This window comes from Thermothielavioides terrestris, chromosome 2 (assembly GCF_000226115.1).
Source record: "Thermothielavioides terrestris NRRL 8126 chromosome 2, complete sequence".
Classification (NCBI taxonomy): domain Eukaryota; kingdom Fungi; phylum Ascomycota; class Sordariomycetes; order Sordariales; family Chaetomiaceae; genus Thermothielavioides; species Thermothielavioides terrestris.
In genome coordinates this window covers 3,409,707-3,434,834 of record NC_016458.1, presented here as the reverse complement: position 1 = coordinate 3,434,834, position 25,128 = coordinate 3,409,707, and the positions used below count along the sequence as shown (strand labels likewise).

At 45.9% G+C, this 25,128-nt stretch overlaps 5 protein-coding genes across 5 annotated transcripts; 2 read left to right on the top strand and 3 right to left on the bottom strand.

The window, feature by feature from the left end:
- The first annotated feature begins 114 nt into the window (after window positions 1-114).
- Window positions 115-3,332, top strand: THITE_2113201 (uncharacterized protein). Its single transcript, XM_003652072.1, has one exon. It carries the CDS (start codon window positions 196-198, stop codon window positions 3,124-3,126), a length of 2,931 nt encoding a protein of 976 aa, XP_003652120.1. The 5' UTR covers window positions 115-195; the 3' UTR covers window positions 3,127-3,332.
- THITE_2113200 (uncharacterized protein) lies at window positions 3,333-5,630 on the bottom strand. The gene is made up of 2 exons (XM_003652071.1): window positions 4,604-5,630; window positions 3,333-4,429 (listed from the first exon to the last, which is right to left on the bottom strand). Exons 1-2 carry the CDS (start codon window positions 5,078-5,080, stop codon window positions 3,539-3,541), a joined length of 1,368 nt encoding a protein of 455 aa, XP_003652119.1. The 5' UTR covers window positions 5,081-5,630; the 3' UTR covers window positions 3,333-3,538.
- Window positions 5,631-5,768: 138 nt separating this feature from the next.
- Window positions 5,769-6,648, top strand: THITE_2170099 (uncharacterized protein). The gene is made up of 3 exons (XM_003652070.1): window positions 5,769-5,935; window positions 6,027-6,140; window positions 6,213-6,648. Exons 1-3 carry the CDS (start codon window positions 5,824-5,826, stop codon window positions 6,233-6,235), a joined length of 249 nt encoding a protein of 82 aa, XP_003652118.1. The 5' UTR covers window positions 5,769-5,823; the 3' UTR covers window positions 6,236-6,648.
- A 142-nt stretch (window positions 6,649-6,790) lies between these two features.
- Window positions 6,791-8,102, bottom strand: THITE_2113195 (uncharacterized protein). Its single transcript, XM_003652069.1, has one exon. It carries the CDS (start codon window positions 7,512-7,514, stop codon window positions 6,957-6,959), a length of 558 nt encoding a protein of 185 aa, XP_003652117.1. The 5' UTR covers window positions 7,515-8,102; the 3' UTR covers window positions 6,791-6,956.
- A 10,302-nt stretch (window positions 8,103-18,404) lies between these two features.
- Window positions 18,405-18,656, bottom strand: THITE_2036388 (uncharacterized protein; the record flags this gene model as incomplete). The annotated part of the gene is made up of 1 exon (XM_003652068.1): window positions 18,405-18,656. A coding segment is annotated over one exon (252 nt), but the record flags the coding sequence as incomplete, so codon positions are not given.
- Window positions 18,657-25,128: the final 6,472 nt, after the last annotated feature.

Sequence of the window (25,128 nt, the reverse complement as noted above, 5' to 3'; positions counted from 1 at the left end):
TCAACGACTTCTGACGATCTACTATTTATCATGACAGCGCGTCGCTGTAGCTCCAGGCCTCCCGCGACCATTTAGTCGACGCCTTACGTTCCTGCCCCGACCGTGCTTTCTTAGTTATGGTACCTTGGGCACTTGTACCTACAGCTCGACAACCCGCCTCAGCGCGGCGATGATTTCAACCTAGCCGAAAATACCATGGAGCGCGATCAAACCGAGAGCGCCGGGCCGAGTGCCGATAGTCGAATCGCACAGACGAATACCCGTTTCACGTCGCCTCTTGTCATCAGCAGCGCGTCGCGGCGAAGGAGTTTATTCTCGAGACCGGGAGCAAAGGCGGCGAACATAGATGCCGCTCGTCCTGAATCAAGCCCAGCTTTGGCATCCGACACCAAAGTCGCGTCGCCAAGCAACACCCGGATTCCTCGCCCCGCTCAGCGCCGACCGTTCACTCTTTCAGATGCGTACCGACTGGCCGAGAAAGAGGAAGAGGGCGCCGCTCAAGGATCGCCCAGCCCAGCCCCGCGGTTGTGGCGATCTCGTCGCGAGCCTGCCGAGAAACGAACCACCAAGACGGGAAGCACTGTCGCCTTTCTTTCGCGATACCGCGGGAAGCTGGACGGACAACCCCCAGGGCCCGTGGACGGCGCTGACGACCGCCGCCTTCCGTCACAACAGAGTGACTCTTCGGACAGCACCTTTGACGAGAAGCTCCGCCAATATGCGCTTGATGAGCCAGACCGGGCCTCGAGTCCTGACACCGCTCTGCCGCGCCCACAGACTCCGAACAAGAGCTTCGCATGGCAGGCTGATGCGGACTTCACAGCTAGCGATTTGCAAGTTTCAAACAGCCCGCCTGTGGCTATCAAGCGCAGCAACACAAAAATTGATGAAATACGAGCCTTGGAAGCCGAGGTCAATGATCGCTTCTCCCGAAGCCCTCAGCCTCGCCCGCGGAGCACCCTTGCCGACAAACTCCGTGCGCCTGACAGCGAAGCCGGCCCCAAGGTCTCCGACGAACGTCTGAAGTCCAACGATGCCCGCAGCAGCCCTCTGGTTGCGACGGCGGAAGTCGAGGGTAGAGAATCCCGCACAAGCACTGAGGCGCTTAGATTTCGCGAGGTTGAGGCCGTCTCTAGGAGAGCGCCCGCCACGACCAGGCCAGATGGGTTTGGAGAAACTTTGGAGATCTCGGGTTCTCCGTCTCCAGATATTGCGCAGAGATTGAACAGGCAGCCAAGACGCTCATTTTCTCCGCTTGGCGACAGATTGCGAAGACAAGGCAGCGATGGCCTGGCGACCGCAGTGCAGCAGCAAGAGGCTCCGGTCCGTGACAGCATCCTCGCTCCTGCTCTTCGTACTCAGGACCAGGCCCAGGGCAGCACAGAAAATGCGAGCTGCAACCGAGAAGCAGACGAAAGCCCGGGGTCTCACCGCAATACGTTGCGATCCACGGACGAGCCGCGCGATGTGTTGCGCCGTTTGGCAGTTGCCGCTAGCGGCAGCCCTGCACCGGAAGCACAGGCGACCACAAGCAACCAAGCCTCGACAGGTGCTCGCCAGCGCGACGTAGGGGAAGACGGAAGGCAGAAAAGGTCAAACGGCGACGCTAAGGGCGAGCCAAGACCGACCGTCGGATTCGTCGGCCTCCGGAGAAGTTCATCGGTCGAGTCGAGGCTCGCAAAACGGACAAGCTTCGCGCATTCGGATTCTGACCCCACAGAGCGCATAGAGGGAGAAATGAAGCTCTTCGCGCCGCTAGAAAACCAGTCGGAGAGGGGTTCTTTGCGGGCCCCGTCGCCGGAGCCTGACGACGAGGTGGCCGAGGAGACGCCTAAGCCCTCCAAACTCGATCCGTTGATGCAACCCACCCCTAGGGTTACGGGAGCATTTGTGGAGACACCCGCAACGGTGAAGAGCGAAAAACCCGGCGGCCTCCTCCCAGACCCAGCGGCGGGGAAGGGAGGTGTCTATCAGGGAGGAAGCGAGGGAGGACATTTGACAACGGGCGGTGGCGCTGACTCGGCAGCTTTGCCTGCCAGGGATAAGACGTATTCGGCCGTACCACCCCAACATAAACGTACACAGTCCGCTGGAGGCGACAGAGCGCCCGGCCGCCCATTGTCCTTGTCCGCTCGCCGTCGTGCGAGGTCGCTCTCCCGCGGTCGACGCCCGCTCATTAACTCGGTTAGACCACCAACAGTCAAAGACGATCTTCTGGAGATCCAGCGGGCGAACCAGGTTGACGACTCGACCCTGGACGATATTGCCGACTTACTCCGGCATCAAAACAGCCCAAGTGCGTCATCGGATTCCCTGGGACCCAAGTCTGGCAGCACCCGCACCGATAAACTGGAGGGAGAACTGGAGGCCTATGGCCGCATGAGTCGATCGCTCGAGACCGGCCTTCTCGGCATTCGGACAGCAAAGCAAGGAATCGAGAGGCTCGAAGGCAAAGTTGCCCACGCCGACCTCAAGGAGCATGCACCCCACAACGGTCACCACGACAAGACCTTGACGGCGCCGTCGTCGTGTCCCGCCTGCCGGGGCTCAGAGAGCAGGCGGGGTGCAGCCGTGGCCTACATCCACCTACCGCTACCGCGTCTTTGGTCCCGGGATCCAGAGTTTCGCTTCACGTTCCTCGGTCTCGGCTTGTTTTTGGTTTCGCTCTGGTACATCGCGGAAGCCTTGATGTGCTTCCGGTATTGTAAACCGGATTACTGTTACCCTGGCACGTCATGCGACTGGTCCTCGGATGACCCGGTCTGGGGCTACGCGCTTCCGGTAAAGCTAGACCAGTGGGTGACTGGCGGACAATGCAGAGACCTGACGCGTCGCCTTGGCCCGGAGCTCGCCGACTGGCTGGCGGACATGTGGGATGCGGCCAGGGGGATTGACATCAGTGCGGTGGATACGTCTCGCTACGGCTGGGAGCAAAAGCGGCGACATAGGAGGAGGATGAACAAGAAGAAGCCTACCACACCCCTTGTCGAGCGACCAGAGGACAAGAGGACGTTCAGCGCGCATAAATCTGCCAGGGAAGCCAAAGAGAGGGCTCAAATGGCGGATGAGATGGGTTATTATGAGCTGGACGAAGATGAGAGCATTGCTAGCGACGAGCGGCTTTAGCAACTGTTGGGGGAATATCTTGTCTCGATATGAGGCAACTGGGTCTCACAGGCGATGCGATCACGGGTTTTCCGATCCTGCTATACGGTGACGTCCTCAGTCGGCTGTATCGGGCCTTGTCATTCGTGAAGGGGACTGTCTTTCGCGGACGAGGAAGGAAGAGAGGCGGCTTACTGTGCGGGCAAGGTCTCCAGGGCGCCCGGGCTGTTGAGAAGTCCAAACTTAGCGGCCAGTGTGGGAGAGGGGGTTTTCTCGTTGCCGAAAAGATACCTTGCCTTGCCAATATACTTGCCCTGAGGTGGATCCCTTCCAGGTTGTTACCTAACGGAATATGTCTCCGGGGAGTCGTCTTCTACGGGGCTTAGTTGCGCTGCCAGCAAGCCACTGGGCCATCAACGTGTCCATTCCTTGTCTACAGTTGTTTTCCGTCCAGCTCACCGGTCTCCGCTCCTCTCTTGCGACCACAAGCCTTCAGCTGCATGGCTAGTTGAGCCCTCTGTTGCTGCTTCGCCCATGCAGCCCCTCCCACCAGCTCCCAGTTGTCTTGAACAAAGTTGCGGATAGTTTCCGTGTCGTAGAACCCATCCGCACCTCTGGAGTTGGGGGGAGTAACGCCGAAAGTTGCGTCATCTTCCATGATTATCCTCCTCATTGCCGACACCAAACACGCCCTGTACTGCGGCTCCAGCGCGCCCGGAACCAACTCCTTGATCAGGGACTTCACCTGCTCGTTGTCCCTCTTCAGCTGCCAGTCTCTCAGTCGCTGCCTGTATTCCGGCTCGACAAAAAAGCGGGAAAAGGCCTCGTCCCGAAGCGCGGCGCGCGCCTCCTCGATGGAGGTGTCGGGGCCTTTGGGAATGAACTTGCCCTGGGCACGAAGGCTAGGGATGAATTCGTTGATCCATCGCCGGTACACTGGACGGCCTTTCAGTCGTCGGCGCTCGTTGGCTTTGAGCCTGCCACGGCCTTGTTCTCCGCCAACGACGCCGACCCCGGGTGCGTCACATTCCGCATCATCCTCCGGGGTCTCCCGAACCCAGAAGAAGCGGCAGGTCGTCGCATAGTCGAAAAGGGCGTCCACGGACGCGAACGGCTCGTCCCAGAAGCCTTCGACTTTCAGGCCCAGAAAATGCAGGACCTCGACAGGATCCCGGGTGAGGCACACTTTAGCTTTCTTGCGGTCGAGCGCCTCGATCTCGGGTATCCGCAGCCAGAGCGCTTCCTCGTCGACTGTGAGACCCAAGGGCCGGATAGTGCTTCCAAGCAGGTTCCAAAGATCGCCATGGGCATGCTTGAAGAGAGTCTGCGGAAATCTCAGCATCCCCCGATCTCTGTGTATTCTCGTTGGGTGGTTTGCGTGTTTGCGTAGGGGGGGTGCACAAAAAAGAAAAAGCAAAGAAAAAGAGGGGACAAAAGAATATGGGGGAGGGGGAGGGGGGATGGGGGTTGGTTGAAGTGCTGAGGAGAGCCTACTTACCCAGTAGAGCTGGTCCAGATCCGAACAGATGCGGACATCCACCTGGATGTACTTCTGTCGAGGGGGTGCTCCGTGGTCGCCGGTGGCTTCGCCAGCGCCTGGCCCCCCACCACAAGGCGATACTTGATCATCCATGTCCCGAGGCCAAGGAATCGCCAGATTGGCCGACTCACCCCTGGGGTGGACGACGGCGTATTCGGCACCAAGAAGGGTTCTGATGGCTGCCATCAGATCATGAGGAGTCCTTGGCACAACGTCGTCGGGCGTCGTTGGGAATACCACACGCCTCTCGAGAGCAACAAGAACATCAACATCGCCGTGATCGGTCTTTCCCGGTCCCTCAATGGGTGTGGCCACGCAGACGAAGAGTTGACGGAGCGTGGCATGGCAGGCGGTCGTCACCCGCCGATATACATCTGGGGGCATGCGAGGGGTATAGGGAGCGTTTGGCAAGGAAGAGAAGGCCGAGCCGCCCATGGTGAAAGACGATGCCGCGGACGAAGGAGCGGAGGAGAAGCAAGGCGCAGAGGCTGGGAGCCTAGTGATAAAGCTGGAGGCGGGCAATGGATCATTTCGAATGGGAGAGGTGATTTCACAATATATACCGATGGGCGAGGAAATGCGTGAGGCTGTGTGGTTGGCCGCGGGCTCTCGCACTGTCTGCTGGCCGTTTGCATACCCAAGATTGGATGTGAAAAGGCCGTTTAGTTCTTGGGGAGAACACGATGAAGGTATGAAATACCTGCCCCGAGGCAGGTGCTGTCGTCGGAAGTGGGATGCTTCCCATCGGCCCCGGCAAGGCTCTGAGTCACCGGCAACGTTCTACACGGCTGACGCCCATTACTGCCGCATGGCAACCCATAATCGCCGCTTCAAGTCAATCATCATTTGCTTAGGATCCAATGGCAAACAGATGGAGCGCTTGATGCATTTTGCCAGGCAGATGACAGTACTGTGTGCAGGTGACCAAGCACACTCATGCATGGCTGGCGCGACCGCAGGGGAAAAAGCGGGGCTCTGCACGCTCGAACGTAACGGAATACGGAATACCTTACCGTCTGCTCAGTGGAGCGTTTTGCTGCCTATGATCTTAGGTAGATTGTCCATCGACCTGAACTGACCTGACTGCGTTTCCCAAGCGCTCCGACAAAGCAAAACGTAATCCGCACACGTCCCAAACGACGCGGCGCAAGTTCAGCGACAGTAGCTATCCGTCTGCCATGGAGAACGGCACAGGAACGCAGGGCGAGGGCAAGGACCCGTCAGGCTTCTTGAGCGAGATTATCGGCCATCCCGTCACAGTCAAGCTCAACTCGGGCGTCGTCTACAAGGGCAAGTGGAAGTTTCACTCATTCTCAAGCAATGCGTCCTGCGCCCGACCCGGTATGACCGCCTGCTGACCCTTTCTCTTCCGCTGGTTCAGGCGAGCTTCAATCGGTGGATGGATACATGAACATTGCCCTGGAGAAGACCGAGGAGTATGTTGACGGGGTGAAGCGGCGGAGCTACGGTGACGCATTCGTCAGGGGCAACAACGGTAGGTGGCTGCTGCCCCCCTTTTATGGTGTCTGCCCCATTGCCGAGTCACGGCTCTGACGGTGTGCTGCAGTCATGTATATCTCGGCCGATTGATGAGCGCCTGAACCCAGAAACAATCCCGCCATTGGCCATGATATAGCTGACGCTGTGGGGAGGGGGGTGTACTGCTGGGATGAGTACCGCCCAACCGGCAGCTTTTTCCCCGCCGACCGTGAAGGCCCAGGGCGAAATTTTGTCAGCTTAGCACGGAACACTTAGGGCGCTGTGGAAAAGGCAAGGCCGCAGCGGGTGGGCTTCCGCTTTCGTTTTGCCAATCGGCCTTGAGGCGCGTTGGTGAAGGAGCGCCGGGACGAACTCTCCTGGGCTCCAACTGGCAACCAATCCTCATCATCAGCAACGAGCCACGCAGCAAGCATGCTGCAATCAGGCGTATGGGAACAGAGCGTTGGATTCGCAAAAAAGGGTGCTTTATTCATGGCTGAAAAACGCGCTAGCAATCTAACTAGATCCCGACTTATCGTGGAGCCTTGACAGCCAGGGTGCATATATATACCGACCGTTAGAGCATGGAGAGCAGAACGCCGAACGCCTGTTCCCGCCTGCACCACGTCTCCCTCCCAAACTCCCATGAACCATCCGAATCTCGAACGCCCCTGAGAAGTACATCAACCAGGCCAAATGACATCATTCTGTTGACGGTTTGAAACAGTTCCCCTGCTAGCCACAAGCAACCACGAACTCGAAATCTCTCGACTTCACCTCATTGCAGGAGTGTCGGGAAAACGAAGCGTCGATTGCGAGAGCAAGGGACACCTCAAGCGATGGTGATGCGCCGAACCTCGTGCTTCTTGGCCTTGGGGACAACGAGGCTGAGCACGCCGTTGTTCAGGCTAGCCGAGACTGAGTCCAGATCGACGCGGCTGGGGAAGTTGAAGGCGCGAGCGAACTCGCCGACGGGACGTTCCCGCACCCAGAACTTCTCGAAAGGGCGCTTGGTCTTCTCCTGGCTGCTCGACTCTTCCCCGCTGCCGGTCGGCTCCTTGGGCTGGTCGTGCGCTCCGCCGTTCTCGACGGTCGCGCCGTAGGTGTGTTCGGCGCGACCACGGATCACAAGGGACTGCGAGTCCGTGAACTCGATGTTGATCTTGTCGCGGTCGATGCCGGGGAGCTCGCCGTACAGCTCGTAAGTGCTGTCCGTTTCACGCACATCAAACCTGGGGTTGAAGGTGCTGGCACGATTGCGGCCTCCGTGACGGGGACGCTCGCTGCTGCCGCGGGCCTCGCGGGAGTACTTGTCGAACTCGTCCAGGAGGCGGAAGAGCGGAGTGAAGCTGGGGTCTTGGTCGTACAATCCGTGCGAGAAGAGAGCCATTTTCGGAGAGTCTAGCTGGGACAATCTCGGAGGTGCTGGCGAAAGCGGTTTGCTCGTCTGCTGTGGAACGTATCGCGTGTGAGCGCTGTTCAGCGGGAGTCTGAGGACTGGAAACGAGACGGATGCGATGTCAGCGTTCGCTCGAGGAGTTTATATACACCTTGGGCACTGCGGGCGGTGCTTTCCACCACCTTCGCGAAACCTCGTCGTTGGCAAGACGGTCTCACTGTAGATCTTCGTCGAGTCCGCCAGAAGCTACGACTTCGGTGAACAACTTGGCCCTCCCGGGCCTCGACATTGATGCACGAGCATTCTGGAAGAAGCTCCTAGTTTCTGCCTAGTTCGCCACAACTGCTGAGAACCGTTGACTGAGTGTTCCTCGTGTTTCATCGGCAGCGGAAGTGGCTGTGGTGAAGCCACAGCCAGGAGTTTGAGACGCGAAGCTGTCAGTAGCTTCTAGAAGTGGCGCCAGGTGGCCCTGCTTGGCGGAAGACAAAGTGAACAACCTAATCGGACACCTCCTCGATTAGTGTACGCTTTGTGGCGACCCGCTACATATACACCCACCGCACATTCTAGAAATCACGTCACTATTCAATTCGTTCTCCGTAGCGTAGTATACCTGGCGTTTTCTGTGATGCGCGGACGCAAGTACCTTACACATCCAGATCGGTCAATGACGTCATATTCGAGATGCCCTCTCGTTTGAGTACGGACAACAAGCACTGTGCCCATTCAAACAGCTGGCAGCTCGGCAACTACAGTCTACCTCGCACTGACATTATAGTGATAAACATTGGGAGCTGCTCCGCAGCTTTTTGCGTCTTGAGAACTCACGCCCACGGAGGGTGGCCATGATCACATACGGCGTAGAGTATGGAAGATAGGCAGGTGCAATATACGATCTGTCCAGCTTCTGGCGGTGTTTGATGATAGATCAGAGTGCTGCAGGGATTTGTTGTGGCAAGCATATCACGTCCTTTCTGAGCAAATGCCTTTGTCGCTTCCAAACACCAGGCGAAAGTGGGTCCAAGTGCCTGCAACACACCCCAATTTGAACAACAGTAGCCAACAGTAGGCAACAGTGGGCAACTATCGCCATCGAATTTGAAGCTGTAGATACTGCAAAAAACGGCCTAAATAGCCATTTTCTAGTGTTTTTACGTACTTGTTGATAGCTCTGCAGTTTATTCCAGCTTAGTTAGCCAACGATCAATCGAATACTAGGCGCAATGCCAAATACTTACCCCTAAACCCTTGCTTCCTAGCTACCGACTTATTCTTAGGCGTTCAATATACTTTGATAGCTCACCGCTATCTTCTAGCCTTCTTGAAGCTATAAATAATACCTTATTCGAAGGTACTACGTAGAATTCTATAGTGTTACGCCCTCTATATCTCCTAGCGTTGCCTAGCCTACTTAGCGACCTCCCAACTCTATCCTTAGGCGCCTAGGCGATCTACCGTATATAATCCTTTGATCCTACCCTCTTCGCGCCCTAGTATAGTTCTCGATAGCGCCTTCGAAGTATAGTCGTATACCCTTACAACGGAGTAAGGCGCCTAAACTATCTCGCCGTAGTACCCGCCTAGCTCCTAAACCTCCTAAACCTCCTAAGCCCCCCGAGCCTATCGTAGGCGCCGCTAGTCGGATCAAGATCGTCTTACACCGTACCGCCGAAACCCTAGCCGATATAACGCCTACCGGCAATAAACGGATCAAGGTCGTCTCGCGCTATACCACCAAAGCCGCTACGTCCAAAGCTATTGCCGCCAAGGCCACTGAAGTTACCGCTACCCCTACCGCCAAGGCCCTAGCCAATACAACGCCTATCGGTAATAAGCGGATCAAGGTCGTCTTACGCTATACCGCTAAAGCTGCTACCACTATAGAACCGATCTAGTGTCGCTAAGCTTATAACGTATCGAAGCTATATAATAGTAGCGGATCCGCTATTCGTTTATATTTATAATCAAAGCCTATATCTCACTTAAAGCCCTAGGTATATTCGAAATTACGTTCTATATCCTAAGGACATTCGGATCGCTAGTTATAATATTCCCGACTACTACCCTTTAAACCAATCGAAATACTTAATTTGGAAGAAGGTTTCGATATAATAGATACTTTATAAAGCTACTTGCAAAAGGAGGATATTAATATCTATATATATAATAAGCTATTATCCTTACTACTATAGCTATTACAATGGTTTAACGTATTACGCCTATTATACTAGCCTTCTCAATCGCTAGATACCTCGCCACTATTAGCACTATCGTAAGCCTAAACCCAAGACCACCTTTAATCGCCTACGCTAGATACCTCGCTGCCATTAGCACGATTGTAGGCCTGAACCTAAGACCGCCCCCAATCGCCTACGCTAGATGCCTCGTGTTACACGCAGTTGTGGGTCACCTGTGGCCACCTGTAGCCAACTGCGTAAGTGTGGGTCCACTGGGCCCACTGGGCCCCACAACAGCACTGGGCCCTACAACAGCACTGGGCCCCGCAACAGTGCACAGGCCACCTTACGCATAGGCCACCACACTCCTGTATTTAGGTGGGCACTTGCCTGCATCTCACACTCTTGCAATACATCCATCTTGCACTCCTCCGAAGCTCCTGCTTGGTTTGAGTGCTCCGCTACCTTGGCTGACGAGGCTGGGTAGCAACCTACTTTGTTTGTGTAACACCTCGCTACCATTAGTATAATCGTAGGCCTAAACCTAAGACCGCTCCCAATCGCCTATACTAGATACCACGCCGCTAGCTTATATACTATGTTCCCCTCGTCGTTAAGCCAACAATATATTGGCGAAATAGCCTACTCTACTAAACGCGATCATCGTCAATATTACCTATACTACTATATTCTTCTTAAATACGTTCTACTAAAGCCTTTAAATACCGCTACCGCTTCTATAGAAATGGACCTATCGCTATAAAGTTCAAGTAGAATGTACTAAATAGGGCAATAAGGTCAACGATTTAGCTATTAGCAATAGTTTAGGCGCGAAGATCGAGGATATTATATCTAGCCTATACGACGAAGTAGTTAACAACGTTCAACAAAGTAGTATTATATTAGATCTTAAGTATATAGCTACTTCTATAAACGTAGTTGCTTATATAAGTGCGAAAGCCAACCCAATGGTCTAGTCGAATTTGAAAAAGGTACGTTCTTCATAGATATACCTAATATATATTAGTAGTACCAACGAGCTAATAAAGGCGCTATTGAGCTAACCTACAAAGGACTATTCTATTAGTATCAAATACAAATTCGAGCTAACCGATATACTACAAGTGGTATCCCTAGCTACTTCTATACCTTTACCTCCTACGCTAACGCCTATTTACCAACTGTTTAATTATACTGCTATAGTACTAGCTAACACTAGTCGATCTATATAACTAGCTAAGCTAGCTACATCTACTAGCGAGGGCTAGAGATCAGCAGCTAAGCGTAAAACGTCTACGAATATAATATTATAAGAGGTAGAAGATTATAATACTTAGGAGCTAAATAAGGTGTATTTCCATCTCCTAGTAGATAAATAGCGCTATAACCTAGGTATAGCCTATTAGAACTACCGTAAAGATATAGATATCTAGTTCCAGTTCTATTACTAGATGAATAGCGACAATACCTACTATCCTATCACTGTTCGAGAGATATTAGAGTAGGCTATATAGATCGAACGTTAAAAGGCTACTGTTGATAGCGCCCTAGGTGCCCTAATAAAGAAATAGATCGGTTCTATAAAGAATAAGGCTAATCAAGGTGTTTAGATAGGCCTTAATAGCAAAGTTATAACTAAGCGACTGCTAGGCGAAGGAATCCAGTTCATCAACAACGTCAATAGCAATAACTCGAACGATCTAAATAAGATAATAGCACCGCCTTACCTACTGCTATAGTTCTATAGTATACTACTATACTATCTTTTATATTAGCTGTATCCTATAGCACCCCCGAATATAGCAAGGAACAATATACCTAAGCTACCCTAGCCAATAGGATTCCTAGCCCCTTATTCGAATATAGGCGCTATTAGCCTAGGAAAGCCTCTATTTGTTGCTAGTATTGTAAACCTATAGGAGATTATTCTACTACTACATTCTTCGTTGCCGCTGCCTAAGCTAGAAGGAAAGGAACCTTCCGATATAGTCAATGACTTTATCAAGACCTTCGCTTGCCAATATAGCTTATTAGGTTAGAAGGACGTAATAACAGCTCTCTACCAAGTTAGTAGGTCTCTATATATCGAAAGTAGAAGGGTTTGCGATATTCGTTAGCTTCTAGATATATGGTTTTCCAACAACGGCTTCCTATAGTACTTTGTCGCTATGTTCTACAACGCTACGAAAGGCTTTTTAAAGGAAGAAGCAGAGCTAGCTAGCTTTAACAGGAACCTAGCTCGCTAGACCTAATACGCTGTATAGGGCACTGAATATATTGTACAATGCGCTGAATAGGCTATAAAATATACGAAGTAGGTCGTACAACGCGCTGAACACGCTATACAGAGTATAGAATAGGATAGTATATTCTTCTTACAATATTATAATTATATAGCTAACGTCTATTTAATTGTATACTAGCTTCTTTAATTACCGACTCGTCGATTAATCTACTATACAATTCCTTCTTTAATGCCTCAATCTATTATATACCTAGGTTTAGGCTACTAGATCTAGATAACATAGCACTAGAATACTAGGAAAACATTATACAAGAGGTGGAAGATAGCTCGATAACAGCTTTATATACAGATAATGATAATAGCGAACTATAATTAGGAATCTATCTATAAGATATAGTGTTTAACCAACGGTTCTAGTACTCTAGAACTTATAGAATTGCTCTAAATATAATACTATATAATCTATCGTTTCGTCTTTCTTTTAAAACAGTATTATCACTTTCCTAAAGTGCCTATATACCACTAGGAGGTTATTACTAATAATAGTATAGGCACTACAAAGGAACTCTTTAAAGTCTTCTTCTAAATAGTCCTATAGAAGCGCCTTCTGATAGTTATAGCGAATATAAGCCTTTGTATTATAGAACGTTGCCTCGATTAGGTTCAAATTAAGCGAATATAGCGGTAAATACTATAGTAGAACACTAGCCTCCTAGCAAAGTTGTTTAATAGTATAGATCCAATACTATAATATATTATTTATAATAAGAATACTATAGTAGTCTAGGAATAGCCTTATCTTAGATAGAACGTAGTCCTTAAGCTATATAATAAAGCCTTCCTAATTGCTATAACCTTATTAAACCAATAGATTAAGAACACTATCAACTGTAATAGCAAGGAGGATATAATAGCGTTTATCTCGTTTAACAACGTCGTCGACGATAGGAGTAACACCTAATAGCGCTTAGCTAGTACAATGAACACTATCTCTTCGATCTAGGCCTAATTCGTTGTAAAATATAAACATCTTAGCGGTAAATATCGCCACCTTATAGATATAATCTACCTAGAGGATATAGTTCTACTATATACTTCTCTATATAGCTACTTTCTTCTTCTAATCGACTATATATAGATAATAGGAAATCGTATTGATAGCTACGAATATATAGTATTCTTTAAGAAGGAAGGTCTATATCTTGTCGAAGTAAAGGTCGGACTTGCTTATAAGGTAGTCGAAGAGTTCTTAAAAGTTATAGTAAGTTAGCTAACTACTAGGGAGTATCAACAATAGCGTATTGATAAGATACAAACCTCTATAGCCTAGGGCTATAATATATAGGCGTTCTATAGCGTCTTCGGCTTCGGAAAAGGGTTACTAGTAAGGTCGAATAGCCGCTTATATCGGTATACCTATACGAAGCTAACCTCTACCTTATACGTAATAACCTATAGCGGTTCCCTAGCGTATAGTATAACTACGATCAACCGCCTCTAGCGCTTATTGATATATCGAACTATAGTGCCTAGGAGGCGGGCACCTAGGCGGTTCGAAGGCGGGCTCCTAGGCAGTTCGAAGGTGGGCTCCTAGGCGGTTCGAAGGCGTGTACTTAGGCAGTTCGAAGGCGGGCTCCTGGGCGGTTCGAAGGCGTGTACCCGGGAAGTTCGAAGGTGGGCTTCGATAGCTGGGTTTAGGGGCTCGATGGCTATACTAACTAAGCTACAGATATTAACAAGCATACAAAAACACTAGAAAATGGCTATTTAGGCCGTTTTTTGCAGTATCTACAGCTTCAAATTCGATAGCGATGGTTGCCCACTGTTGCCTACTATTGTTCAAATTGGGGTGTGTTGCAAGCACTTAGACCCACTTTCGCCTAGTGTTTAGAAGCGACAACTTAGTTATACTGCAGTACTCGGCTTACCACGGCCAAGCATACAGTGCATGGACCCTGAACGAGGAAGTGGGTGGCTGGACTGGACCCCCCCCCTGTTGACCTGACCGGCAGGGGTGGGCAGACCTAACCCACCCTACTAGCAAAATTTTTAGCAACCGCGATAGCCCCGATCGCTTTCTAATTGATTAGCGCCCAATAGTGATACTTAATAATCGTTTAAAAATTGATTAGGTTGAATTTTAAATTTTTAGTTAATCGATTAGGAATAGCTTTTCTATCGTTTAATTAGTAATCAATTAGGTAGAAATTTATAATTGTAGAAAAATTTTTCTAGACCCACTTTTTGGACCTATAAGCAGCCCTACTCAGCTATATTCAAATTTTTTCCTCCTACCGCTAGCAAACCTATTCCTCTTTTCTACTTTTTCTATCGCTCGGCCCCTATAGGACCCCCCCCCCCCCCTAAACGAAGATCAATTGCCTATCAATTGCAAATCAATTATATAGATTTTCTAGCTTAGAGCCCCCTATAGGGAGATCAATTATTTATCTATTAAGAATCGATTATACCAATTGTCTACTATAGTATATAAAAACGATAGTAAATGCTTATTAATCGATCCTCTATCAATTATCGATAGATTGCTAATTGATTAGGAAAGAATTATACTAGTGGTACCTCTATAGCAATGATAGAATATGCTCTAAGAACCTTCTACCTTTCAAATTAAATAAGGTATATCCCGAATCAATTATCAATCATTAGACAATCGGTCAGTAATCGATTACTAACTATAGTATAGAAGGGCAAAATCAAGATCGCCTTTAACGAGCTCTATTACCGCTTTCTAAGCTCGATTAACGGACTATATATTACAATAGTATAGAATACCTAAGCCTTTTAAAATCGATTACTAATTAATTGTAAATCGATATAGAAGCGATTCTTTAACGAATCTAACCTTAAGATGTATGTTAAGTCCTATAAATAGTACAATAGTGCCCTCGTTATAATTAAGCCCTATCGACAAAGAACTAATAGCGTTAATAACTAGGAAAAAGCGCTAGGTAATTGATGGTCTATCGCTTTTAAAACAATATTATACCAATTGCTAATCGATTACTAAGTATATAGTGTTTTACTATACCCTAAAATATACTATAGAGGGTAGTAAGTTTATAGAAACTAGCGAAGGAGACGACGAAGTAACGCTATTGTCGCCTCCCACTGTACCAACCCTATCTAAGCTTCTAGCAAATCACTTAAACGCCCCCCCTCCGAAGGTCGACCGTTGGCCTAAGTTGCTAGTTACAAAAACTAAACCCTATTGAATAAATGTTTCCTAATTAATATCGTACTCATTTCTAATCGATTATAGCTATAGCCTAAATATAGCGATATATATAAAGCTATCGGCCTATATAGCTAGGGCAAATATAATAGCTATAAGGTAGTAAAGCGCCCTAAGTATAAGTCATTCCCTATCTATTCCTAATTAGTTTATAATAAATTACTAATCGTCGTCTAATCGATTAGGTCCACCTATATTCTAAGACGATTCTTACCTCGCTTAGGCGCGCTTTAAGGTATATAAAATCGAGGAGACGCTTATAAAGGAGATCGCCTAGCCTCGCTATAAAGCGAAGGAAGCTATAGCGAAGGAAGCGGAGGAGGGTAGTAGTAAAGAGAATACTAGAGAAGGCAAGTGATGCGGACGAGTGCTGTAGATATGTAGAATAACAAGATGTAGATTGATAATGATAGTGGATCGAAGATCTGGGCAGTGGTGCGCTAAGAAATATGTGTCTACAGGGCAGAACATATGTGCGTACACCGCCTACCCGAATGGGCCTAGCGTTGCAAAGTCTACAACGTAGGGCGTAGGGCACCCTTATCTAATCTACGTACATAGACATATAGGTCACCTGACCCCCCTGTTCCTCCTACCCTATATCAAGTCTAGGCCTATAGGAAAAAACGGCAATGCCCTCATTGCCTTACCTATCTAGATCCTCCGTATCGTTAAATACCCTTCAATCGAGTACTACGACGTAAGGCTGGAAGTGTAGTGCTAGATTGATCTAGATAGCGATCAACTGACTTCTTCCATATCTGGTTATCGCTAGCGGGAACAGGGTTTTTACGAAGCCGGCCGCGCTTACGGGCTAGTCGAGGTGCCTAATTAGGTGTAGGAGGCTTATTGCGAGAGACTAGGCGATCTAGATAATCGCCTTTGCGAGCCTAGTATTCGTTGATTAGGCGCTATATATAATGTAGCTTATATATAGTTTTCTAAACGCTCTCTTCTTAGCTATAACCGGTCTATTTAATTAGGTATTTAAGGCCTTTATATATAACCTTGTAGTTAAGGATTATATCAACCTTATATTTATCGCCCAATTCGTTGTCATTAAAAGAACGGTCCGATTGAGAGTCGACGATCGAGCTAGGAGACAGCGTATTATAGCCGAAAGGATCATCTTTCTAAGGAACTAGGTAAAGGTGAGCAATAGAAATAACTAGGTGGATACCTATATTGGCTAGGAGATCCAATTCGTAAGCTAGGTAGCCGATATAGCGCTTGATCGAAAAAGGCCTAGTATACTATTACAAATATTTCTAGGATAGGTTGCCTAGGAGATAGTAATTATAGTATAAGCGTAAATAAACCTTGTTGCCTATATTGAACTCAATATCGTAGTGTTTACCATTATAATAGCGCTTAGTATACACTATAACGAAGTCTATACTCAATTGAGCATCCTAACGTAGAGCATCTTATAAAGCTAGAATAGTAGCCGGCTTAGCGGTAGCCTAGTTAGTAAGAGCTTCCAAAGGTCTAGGAAGCTTAAAGCTAAAGAACTACTTATAAAACAAGGATTTAATAGCTTCAGTATAAACATTGTTGAGGTACTATTGTAGAGGTACAATGATATCTAGCTAATTGCCTTTAGGGCGTTTAAATACGTAGAAGCGGATTGCAATTTCTATAGTCTAGTTCTTATACTCCAAAAGGCCATCCACTTATAGATAGTAGGATATTATTATTAGCAACTTAGTGCTTAGAGCCTTTTAAACGCCTTGCTATAGGTCGGAAGTAAACTTACGATCGCGATCGGAGATAATCACAGTAGGTACGCCCTAGTCGCTAAGAAGCAGTTGGCAAATCAGAATATACCCCTATTCCTAAGCCGAATAGCTAGAATTGCCTAGAATAAAGAGGGTATACTTCGATAACTTATAAGATACTATAAACAAGCTATCGAAGTGGTCGTAGTTTAGGAGCTACTAAGGCAAACTAGCAGCCTAGACCTTTAGTAGGCCTAGAATAAAATCAATAACGACAACGTATATTGGCAAGGTATCAGATAGTTGAATCGGTTAATAGTTACCTAGTTTAGAGCGACGGTCCATTACATTGACTTAGCACTTTAGGCACAATTTAATATACTTCTTAACGTTGTAGGTTTTATAGGCCATTGATATACCTTATAAATTATATAATATCCGCTTAGTACTAAAGTGGTACTTCTTATTGTAGATGGCTTCTAAGATAGTCTAAATTATATCGTAAGGCATATAAAGTGAGCGTAATCTATCTAGTCGAATATTGTAGAGAAGGCTATCTATAAGGATAAATAGGAAGCTAGGCTAAAAGAAAACCTTGCTACTACCCTCAATAGCCAATTTGATAGTAAGATCTTTAATAATAGTGGTGTATTTAGCGTTATAAAAGTATATAGCTATAAAGCAAGCTTGAAGGTCGTTATCTAGCTTCGCTTCTACGAAGGCGAACTAAATGTTGTCGAGGACTATATCGTTGTCAATAGAACCGTTCTTATAGTTCGGGTTATCCTATAGAGCCTTTAGATAGCTAAGCGCGTTAGGTACAAGGTTTAAGTAGCCTAGAAGGTGATAAATCTCCAAGTTATACTACGAAAGATAAATAGAGGCATTGATAAGCCTACGATTAGCTCGCTCGGTAGACAACGTATTTAAAATAGTCTAGTTGACAATACCTTTCGTAGAGGCGTAGTCTATAAGGACAATAATAGGCTTATACAACGAATAGATCGTAGTATATAGCTTCTTAACTACCTAAACGAGGTAGGCGACTTCCTATTTGGAAGGTCTATACTAGAGTTCCTCTTTAGTAAGGTACTAGCTTAAGAATATAATAGGCCGAACTTAAGTCGATAGGATAATAGCTCTAGACTTCCATTTATAGCTATCAACAAGGTAAAACGCTATAACGCCAAAGCTACGTTCTAGGCATCCGTCGATCTATAAGAAGAGGGTCTTATCAAGATTAAAGTGGACTAAAATAGTTGGGTCTAGCTTATAGATAGCGTCCTAAATAGCTTCGAAGAAGGCTTTCTTAGTAGGCGTAGGCTCAAAGGAAGTCTTAGCGTAATAGACAGTGCGCTTACTAGGATTGCCATTTTGCACTTAGCTAGTAGCTTAGCCTTTCGTAAATAGTATAGTCTTACAGTTCTAGAGAGGCTTAATAAGCTATATATAGTACAGGATCAGATAGTATAGAAATCCTAAAGCGCCAATATACTGCTCTAGGGCCTTCAGGTTGTTCGGAAAGGCAAGGTTCCTAAAGGCAGCGACATAGTACTCTGTATTAGTCAGTCCAAATCTATCGACGTAGAAACCAAGTAGCTCTATACTAGGATATACGATATAAGATTTAGTAAAAGCAATAAAGATATTCTTCTTCTTAAAGAGGCTAAAGACGGTTTCTAAGTGTTTAATGTACTTATCTATAGTATTGCTAAAGATAATAATGTCGTCGATAAATATATAGGCAAAAGAGGTGTAAAGGCAAAGCAACTAATCTATAAAGCGCTATATATATATAGGAGTATTACAGTAGCCTATCAGATATACTTTTAGCTATTCTAATCTACAAGGGCTAATTAGGGTAAAGCGGTTATAGTATAGAGGATATACATCAAATTGGTAGAAGAAGGATATAGCATTAATAGCAGTAATGAACTTCTTACCTTATAGGTATACAATAATGTCCAATTACAAAGGCAAAGAGTAGTTATCGAGAACTATAACCTTGTTGAAAGCATATAAATCGATAACTATATAGCCCTTGATCTTACCGCGAGAGGTATACTAAACGACAAATACTAGATACGTAAAAGGAGTAGCCTTTATAGCCTATTCAAAGCGCTTTTACCAATATAGTTTATTAAAAGTAGCGTCAAGGACTTTACGATCGTAAGTGCTTAGAGGGTATTAGCAAGTATAGATCTTCTAATACTACTAGCCTTCTACAAGAGGCACTTATATTATATCCTCTTTGTCCTAGATAACCTAGCTCTCATCCTTCTATAGGCGAGGATAACGTTTAACGATATTAACAAATCGCTATACTAGCTCACGATCTTAGATATATATATATACGCCCTCTAAAGTGAGTATCTCTAGTAAGTCAGTAGGTATTTTAAGGCCTAGAGTCGAATGCTTCTCTAGTACTATCGGCTTATAGTCATTAGGAGGCAACTCAAGGTTAGGATTATACCTATTGGTATAACTATCAATGCTAGGATCCTAGATCGATTAGCGCAATATAGGCTAGGTAGGCTAGGCAGGCTAGCCTAGTAGGTACACTAATTGGTATAATATAGGTCTAGATTTAGATAAAGTAGTTAGCTAATACATTACATCGCTATAAGGCGTCGATAGCTCTAGCGAGTCTTACAAAGATGCTAGGGTCTAGGACGAAACATCGTTCACGAGTTATATAAAGTCTCCTAGAATAGTATAAACTAAGCTATATATATCGAATACAGTTGATATACTAGGGCTAGCGTACTAAATAGCGGTTTGAACTGACCTAGGGTTCGTAGTAGTAGACATCGCTATTAAGGCAGTCGCTATAGTCAATGCTATAAAGGCTATCTCCTAGGAATAGGCGATATAACCGCTATCGTCAGTATCCTTAATTCAGCCGATAGGGTAGCGCTTCGAAATAGTAAGAACTCCTTTAGTTAGGTTCTTAAGAGCTACTACTTTAGGGGTTTTAGCATTGACAACGGCGTTCAATATAGTAGGATAGTAAGCGTTAAACATTATAGACTAGTCTATTGGAAGGGGCTTATATTCTATAGCGACGAACGCTTCCTACTTAGGCTACAAGGTAATAGCGTATATAGTCTTGACCTTGTATATATAGAGGAACGTCTAGGTATACGTGGCGAATAGTATATCGAATCCTCCTAAGATACTATGTAGGCTAGCGATCTTTATACTATAATCGATAGAGGCCTAATACAGATCTAGGAAGTCGGCTCCCAATAGAAGGTTGGTAGGTAGCTTATCTACTACCTAGGCGGACTAAGTAAACTTAAGGAGTACTAGGCTAATAGCTATAACGCCTAGCAAGTAAATAACAAAGGTCGCCTACTAAGTAGACGAAGTCTTTCCAATACTACGAATACGCCTATTGTAGCACTCAATCAAGTGCTCGAAAGTATTTAAGAAGGTCTTATCGATAATCGAACGGCTAGCGCCTAGATCGAGGTAAACCTCTAGGTCCTTGTGGTCGAGCTAAGCGTAGGCCTTAATACATAAGTAGGTATAGGCGCTATATAGGCTATCGATACCTAGGTTAGCTACTTTAAAGGCCTCTTGCACTTCTAGGTCGGTAGCGAAGTCTATAGCTAGACCAAAGCCTTCGACAAGCAAGATATCGTCCTTTAAAGCGTCCTCGGCGATAGCGATAATATACTCTAAGCACTTAATAGTGCTAGAAGCAGCTATCAAACAGGTTTTTAGGTATTTGAAGAGCTAGTTCTAAGAATCGAACAAGGTATCGTAGTATCTATAGGTTCGCCGGCCTAGGTTAGCTTAATTAGCTCGATAGTGTAACGTGCTAGCCTTATAGCGTCTGCAGATAAGCGCACGATGTTCTATTCAACTACCTTAAGGAAGGAAAAAGGAGAAGTACAGGCTGCGGTCCCTGCGCGCAGAGTTTTTTAGGGGCTCGCGAAGTGGGTTCGGACCAACGTTATTCCGGGCGCGAGGCGGGCCCGCCACAGGTCCGTCCCGGGGCCGCCGCGGATCCTAGGCGCAGCCCCATATACCTAGCCCGGGTACAGCCTGGTCTATAATAGATAGTAGCAAATACTTTTAGGAACGATTGCCTTGCTATAAACGTGAATATATATATTGGTGGCGGGTACTATATTGAAGGTCTAATAACACTTATAATAGGTTAACTTCGAATTATAAGCTATATAGGCAATATCCGACTCGTCAATGTCGTTGGAAACAGATAACTCGCGATCAATATCGATATCGTTGTCGGCTTCTAAATCGGATAACGTCTTCGAATCAGCGTCGTCGATAAAGTATACTCGGTCTTAGGCTCGATCGTTATACTTAGAATCACAGTTATTTGGGCGATACTTACCGCCTTAGTCACGATCTTAGTTATAGCGGTTATCGTCGTAGTTCTAGTGGTCGTCGCTACGGTGATCGACGTATCTAGAGAACTTCTTATCAAACTTAGTATTACTAAAAATAGTAGACTTATTAGTAAGCAAAGACTTCTTCAACTTTAGGAACTTATCGTAAGCTATAGTAATAAGTATAGGCTATACTTCTATAATCTTATATATATAGTACACTAGAGTATACTTCGTCTTAGGCTATAGAAGAAAAGATATAATAGTCGAATCTAAACGGTTGTAGATAGTACCTATAGCGTTGTACTAGTTTAAATTGTTATAATTGATCTAGCCTACTATATATATAAAACGTAACTTCTTTTAAAAGAAGTTCATTAAAGCGTTGGGGTTCTCTATGATATACCTAATAGTTAACCGTCCTTAGTTGAACTTGTCAATAGCTATTTGGCGATTTATTGTAAAACATTCTACTAATTGATCAAAGACTGTATAAAGGCTAGCTTAACGCTACTATAAACACTCCTATATAGTGACTTCGCTATTCCACTAGAGGAGGGCTTAGCTAGCGAGAACTATAGGTAGAAGATATAAGATTTACTAGGCTATATCGTAGCTAGTATTAGGATCCTCTAGAAAAGTTAATAAACACTAGATAAAGCAGTGGATATCGATAAAAATCACGTTTTTACCATTTATAACGATACCTATATCGTCAAGGTCCTTGTGACTAGGATTGAAAGTACTAATATCATCGCGTTTAATCTTAAAGATAGAGATAGATCGGCTACCTCCTATACTAGCGGTATTATAGGAATACTCTCGGTAACTATAGTTTAGAGGAAGCTAGAAAGGTAGGCGATTATTTAGATAGTTGCCTAGGTAGCGCCTACTATCGCTATTATCTAGGTCGTCTAGATCGTTCGGATTTTGGCTACCGGCGCCGGAGGGCCGTCTAAGAGGCGACGTAGCCTAGCGGTAGCCGCTAGGATATAACTTAGCCTAGTGTAGGCTACTCTAAAGCGATGTAGCCTAGTATAGGCCGTCCTATAGCGACTTGGCTTAGTAAGAGTCGCTATTTAGCGATATGTCCTAGCGGTAGCCGTCCAAGTATATATTGTTGGGGTATATAATATAGGCCTAATATACCGGTAGTATACCTATAGCTAAATTATAGGCTGTACCAATGTCAACGCCTTCTAGAAGGATAGGAAAGGCGGTCTATAAACGAGGTCGAATAGACGGGACTAGGGGAGGTGTATAGAGACTCTCTATCAAAGAGGCTACTATTGCTACTAAGCGGTAGCTCTAAATCAAAGGGGCGTATAGCTATAGCTCCGTAGTTGATATAGGAGTAGCTAGTGGAGGCTCCTTAGCTAGTATAGGATTAGCCGATAGGTTCTTAGTAGCTAATCGAACAATAGCGTTATCAATTTTACTTAGCCGATTATCTATATTATATATATATTGTATAAAGAGCTCTTCTTAATACTAGACCTATTGGGTAACCTCGCTAGTCTAAGTAGCGGCTACCTAAAGTTGATCTATAACCTCTAGCAAGTCCTCGAAGCGGTTATAAAAGTTCGTTAACCTATCGAATATAGGCCGAATCTTAGCAACGTTGGTCTAAAGTTGATTAATCGTAGCAACAGTACTCTTAAGCAAAGCAGTGTATTCGCCAACGGTCTAGCCGAGCCACTTGACGAAAGGCCAATTAGTGTCGACCTTAATGTACTCTAAGAGGTTCGGAATGTCTTTAGCTTCCTTAGAGTCGCTCTAGGCGTCTTCGAAAGATAGCTTATCGCCTAGTTGTATATTGTTATAATCATCTTGGCCAATGTCAATATAGCGATAAGTACACTCTTAGGGAGTAGGTAGCTCTAGAGCTAGAGGAATAAAGCCCTTATACAAAGTATATAACGTTTCCTCAATCTTCTTAGACATAGCAACGTCGTATTCAGAGAGTTGCTTAGCTAGCGAGGAGGTATAAGAATAAGTGTTGTAGCTATGATCGGCTATCTTGACTATCGCCTTAGTTTAAACTGTAGAAGTCAAGTCGAATAGGTATATTATTAATGTATTGATAGTTGACGAAGGCCTAATAAAAGGTTCGTCGTCGGGCTAGAGAGGGCGTTCTAATCGCTATTGGCTATCGCCACTATACGAGAAAAACTATATAGTTAATTAGCTACTACTATCGACGATACTATCGGCGATCGCCACTATATAGACTAATCGATCGATAGCTGAAGATTATAATCGCTATCGGTAGAACCGCTATACGCTCGAGGCTCTTCGACTGAATCATCGTTCGAAGATAGGATTAGGTACTTCCAACGCTATCGACCTCGTCAAATCGCTATACGAAGAAAGCGAGGGTTCAACTGGCTACTACTGTTGGCAAGGCCGCTATATAGGCTAGTCGATTGATAATAATTGATGCGGAGAAGTGCTGTAGATGTGTAGAATAATAAGATGTAGATTGATAATAGTCGTAGATCGAAGATCTAGGCGGCGGTGCGCTAAGAAATACGTGCTTGTAGGGTAGAACACGTGTACGTACCCTACTTGCCTAATCGGGCCTAGCGTTGTAAAGTCTACAACGTAGGGCGCGGGGCACCTTTATCTAATCTACGTATATAGACAAATGGGTTATATAACCCCCCTATTCCTCCTACCCTATATTAAGTCTAGGCCTATAGGAAAAACGGCAATGCCCTTATTGCCTTACCTATCTAGATCCTCTATATTGTTAAATGCCCTTTAATCGAGTGCTACGACGTAGGGCTAGAAGCGCAGTGCTAGATTAATCCGGATAGCGATTAACTGGCTTCTTCTATATCTTATTGTTATTAGCGGGAACAGGGTTTTTACAAGGCTAGCCACGCTTATAGGCCGGTTGAGGTGCCTAATTAGGTGTAGGAGGCTCTTCTTAAGAGACTAGGCGATCTGGATAATCGCCTTTACGAGCCTAGTATTCGTTGATTAGGCGCTATATATAACGTAGCTCGTGTATAGTCTTCTAAACGCTCTCTTCTCGGCTATAGCTAGTCTATTTGATTAAGTATTTGAGGCCTTTACGTATAACCTTGTGGTCTAGGATTATATTAACCTTATATTCATTGCCTAATTCATTGTTATTAGAGGTGTAGTCCGATTAAGAGTCGACGATTAGGCTAGGAAGTAGCGTATTGTAGCCAAATAGATCCTCTTCCTAAGGGGCTAGGCGAAGGTGAGCGATAGAAACGACTAGGTAGATACCTATATTGGCTAGGAGATCTAGTTCGTATACTAGGCGACTAATATAGCGCTTGATTAGAAAAGGCCTAGCGCATTGTTGTAAGTACTTCTAGGACAGGTTGCCTAGGAGATAGTAACTATAGTATAGATGTAAATAAACCTTATCGCCTATATTGAACTCGATATTACGGTGTTTACCGTTGTAACAGCGTTTAGCGCATACTATAGCGAAGTCTATACTTAATTGAGTATCCTAACGTAGAGTATCTCGTAGGGCTGGAATAGTAGCTAGCTTAGTAGTGGCCTAGTTGGTAAAAGCTTCTAATGGTCTAGGAAGCTTGAAGCCGAAGAGCTGTTTATAAGGCGAGGATTTAACGGCTTTAGTATAAGCGTTGTTGAAGTACTATTATAGAGGTATAATGACATCTAGCTAATTGCCTTTAGGGCGCTCGAATATATAGAAGCGGATCGCGATTTCTATAGTCTAGTTCTTACGTTTAGAAAGGCTGTCCATTTATAGGTAGTAGGACGTCGTTATTAGCAACTTAGTACCTAGAGCCTTTTAGACGCCTTGCTAGAGGTTGGAAGTAAATTTACGATTATAGTCGGAG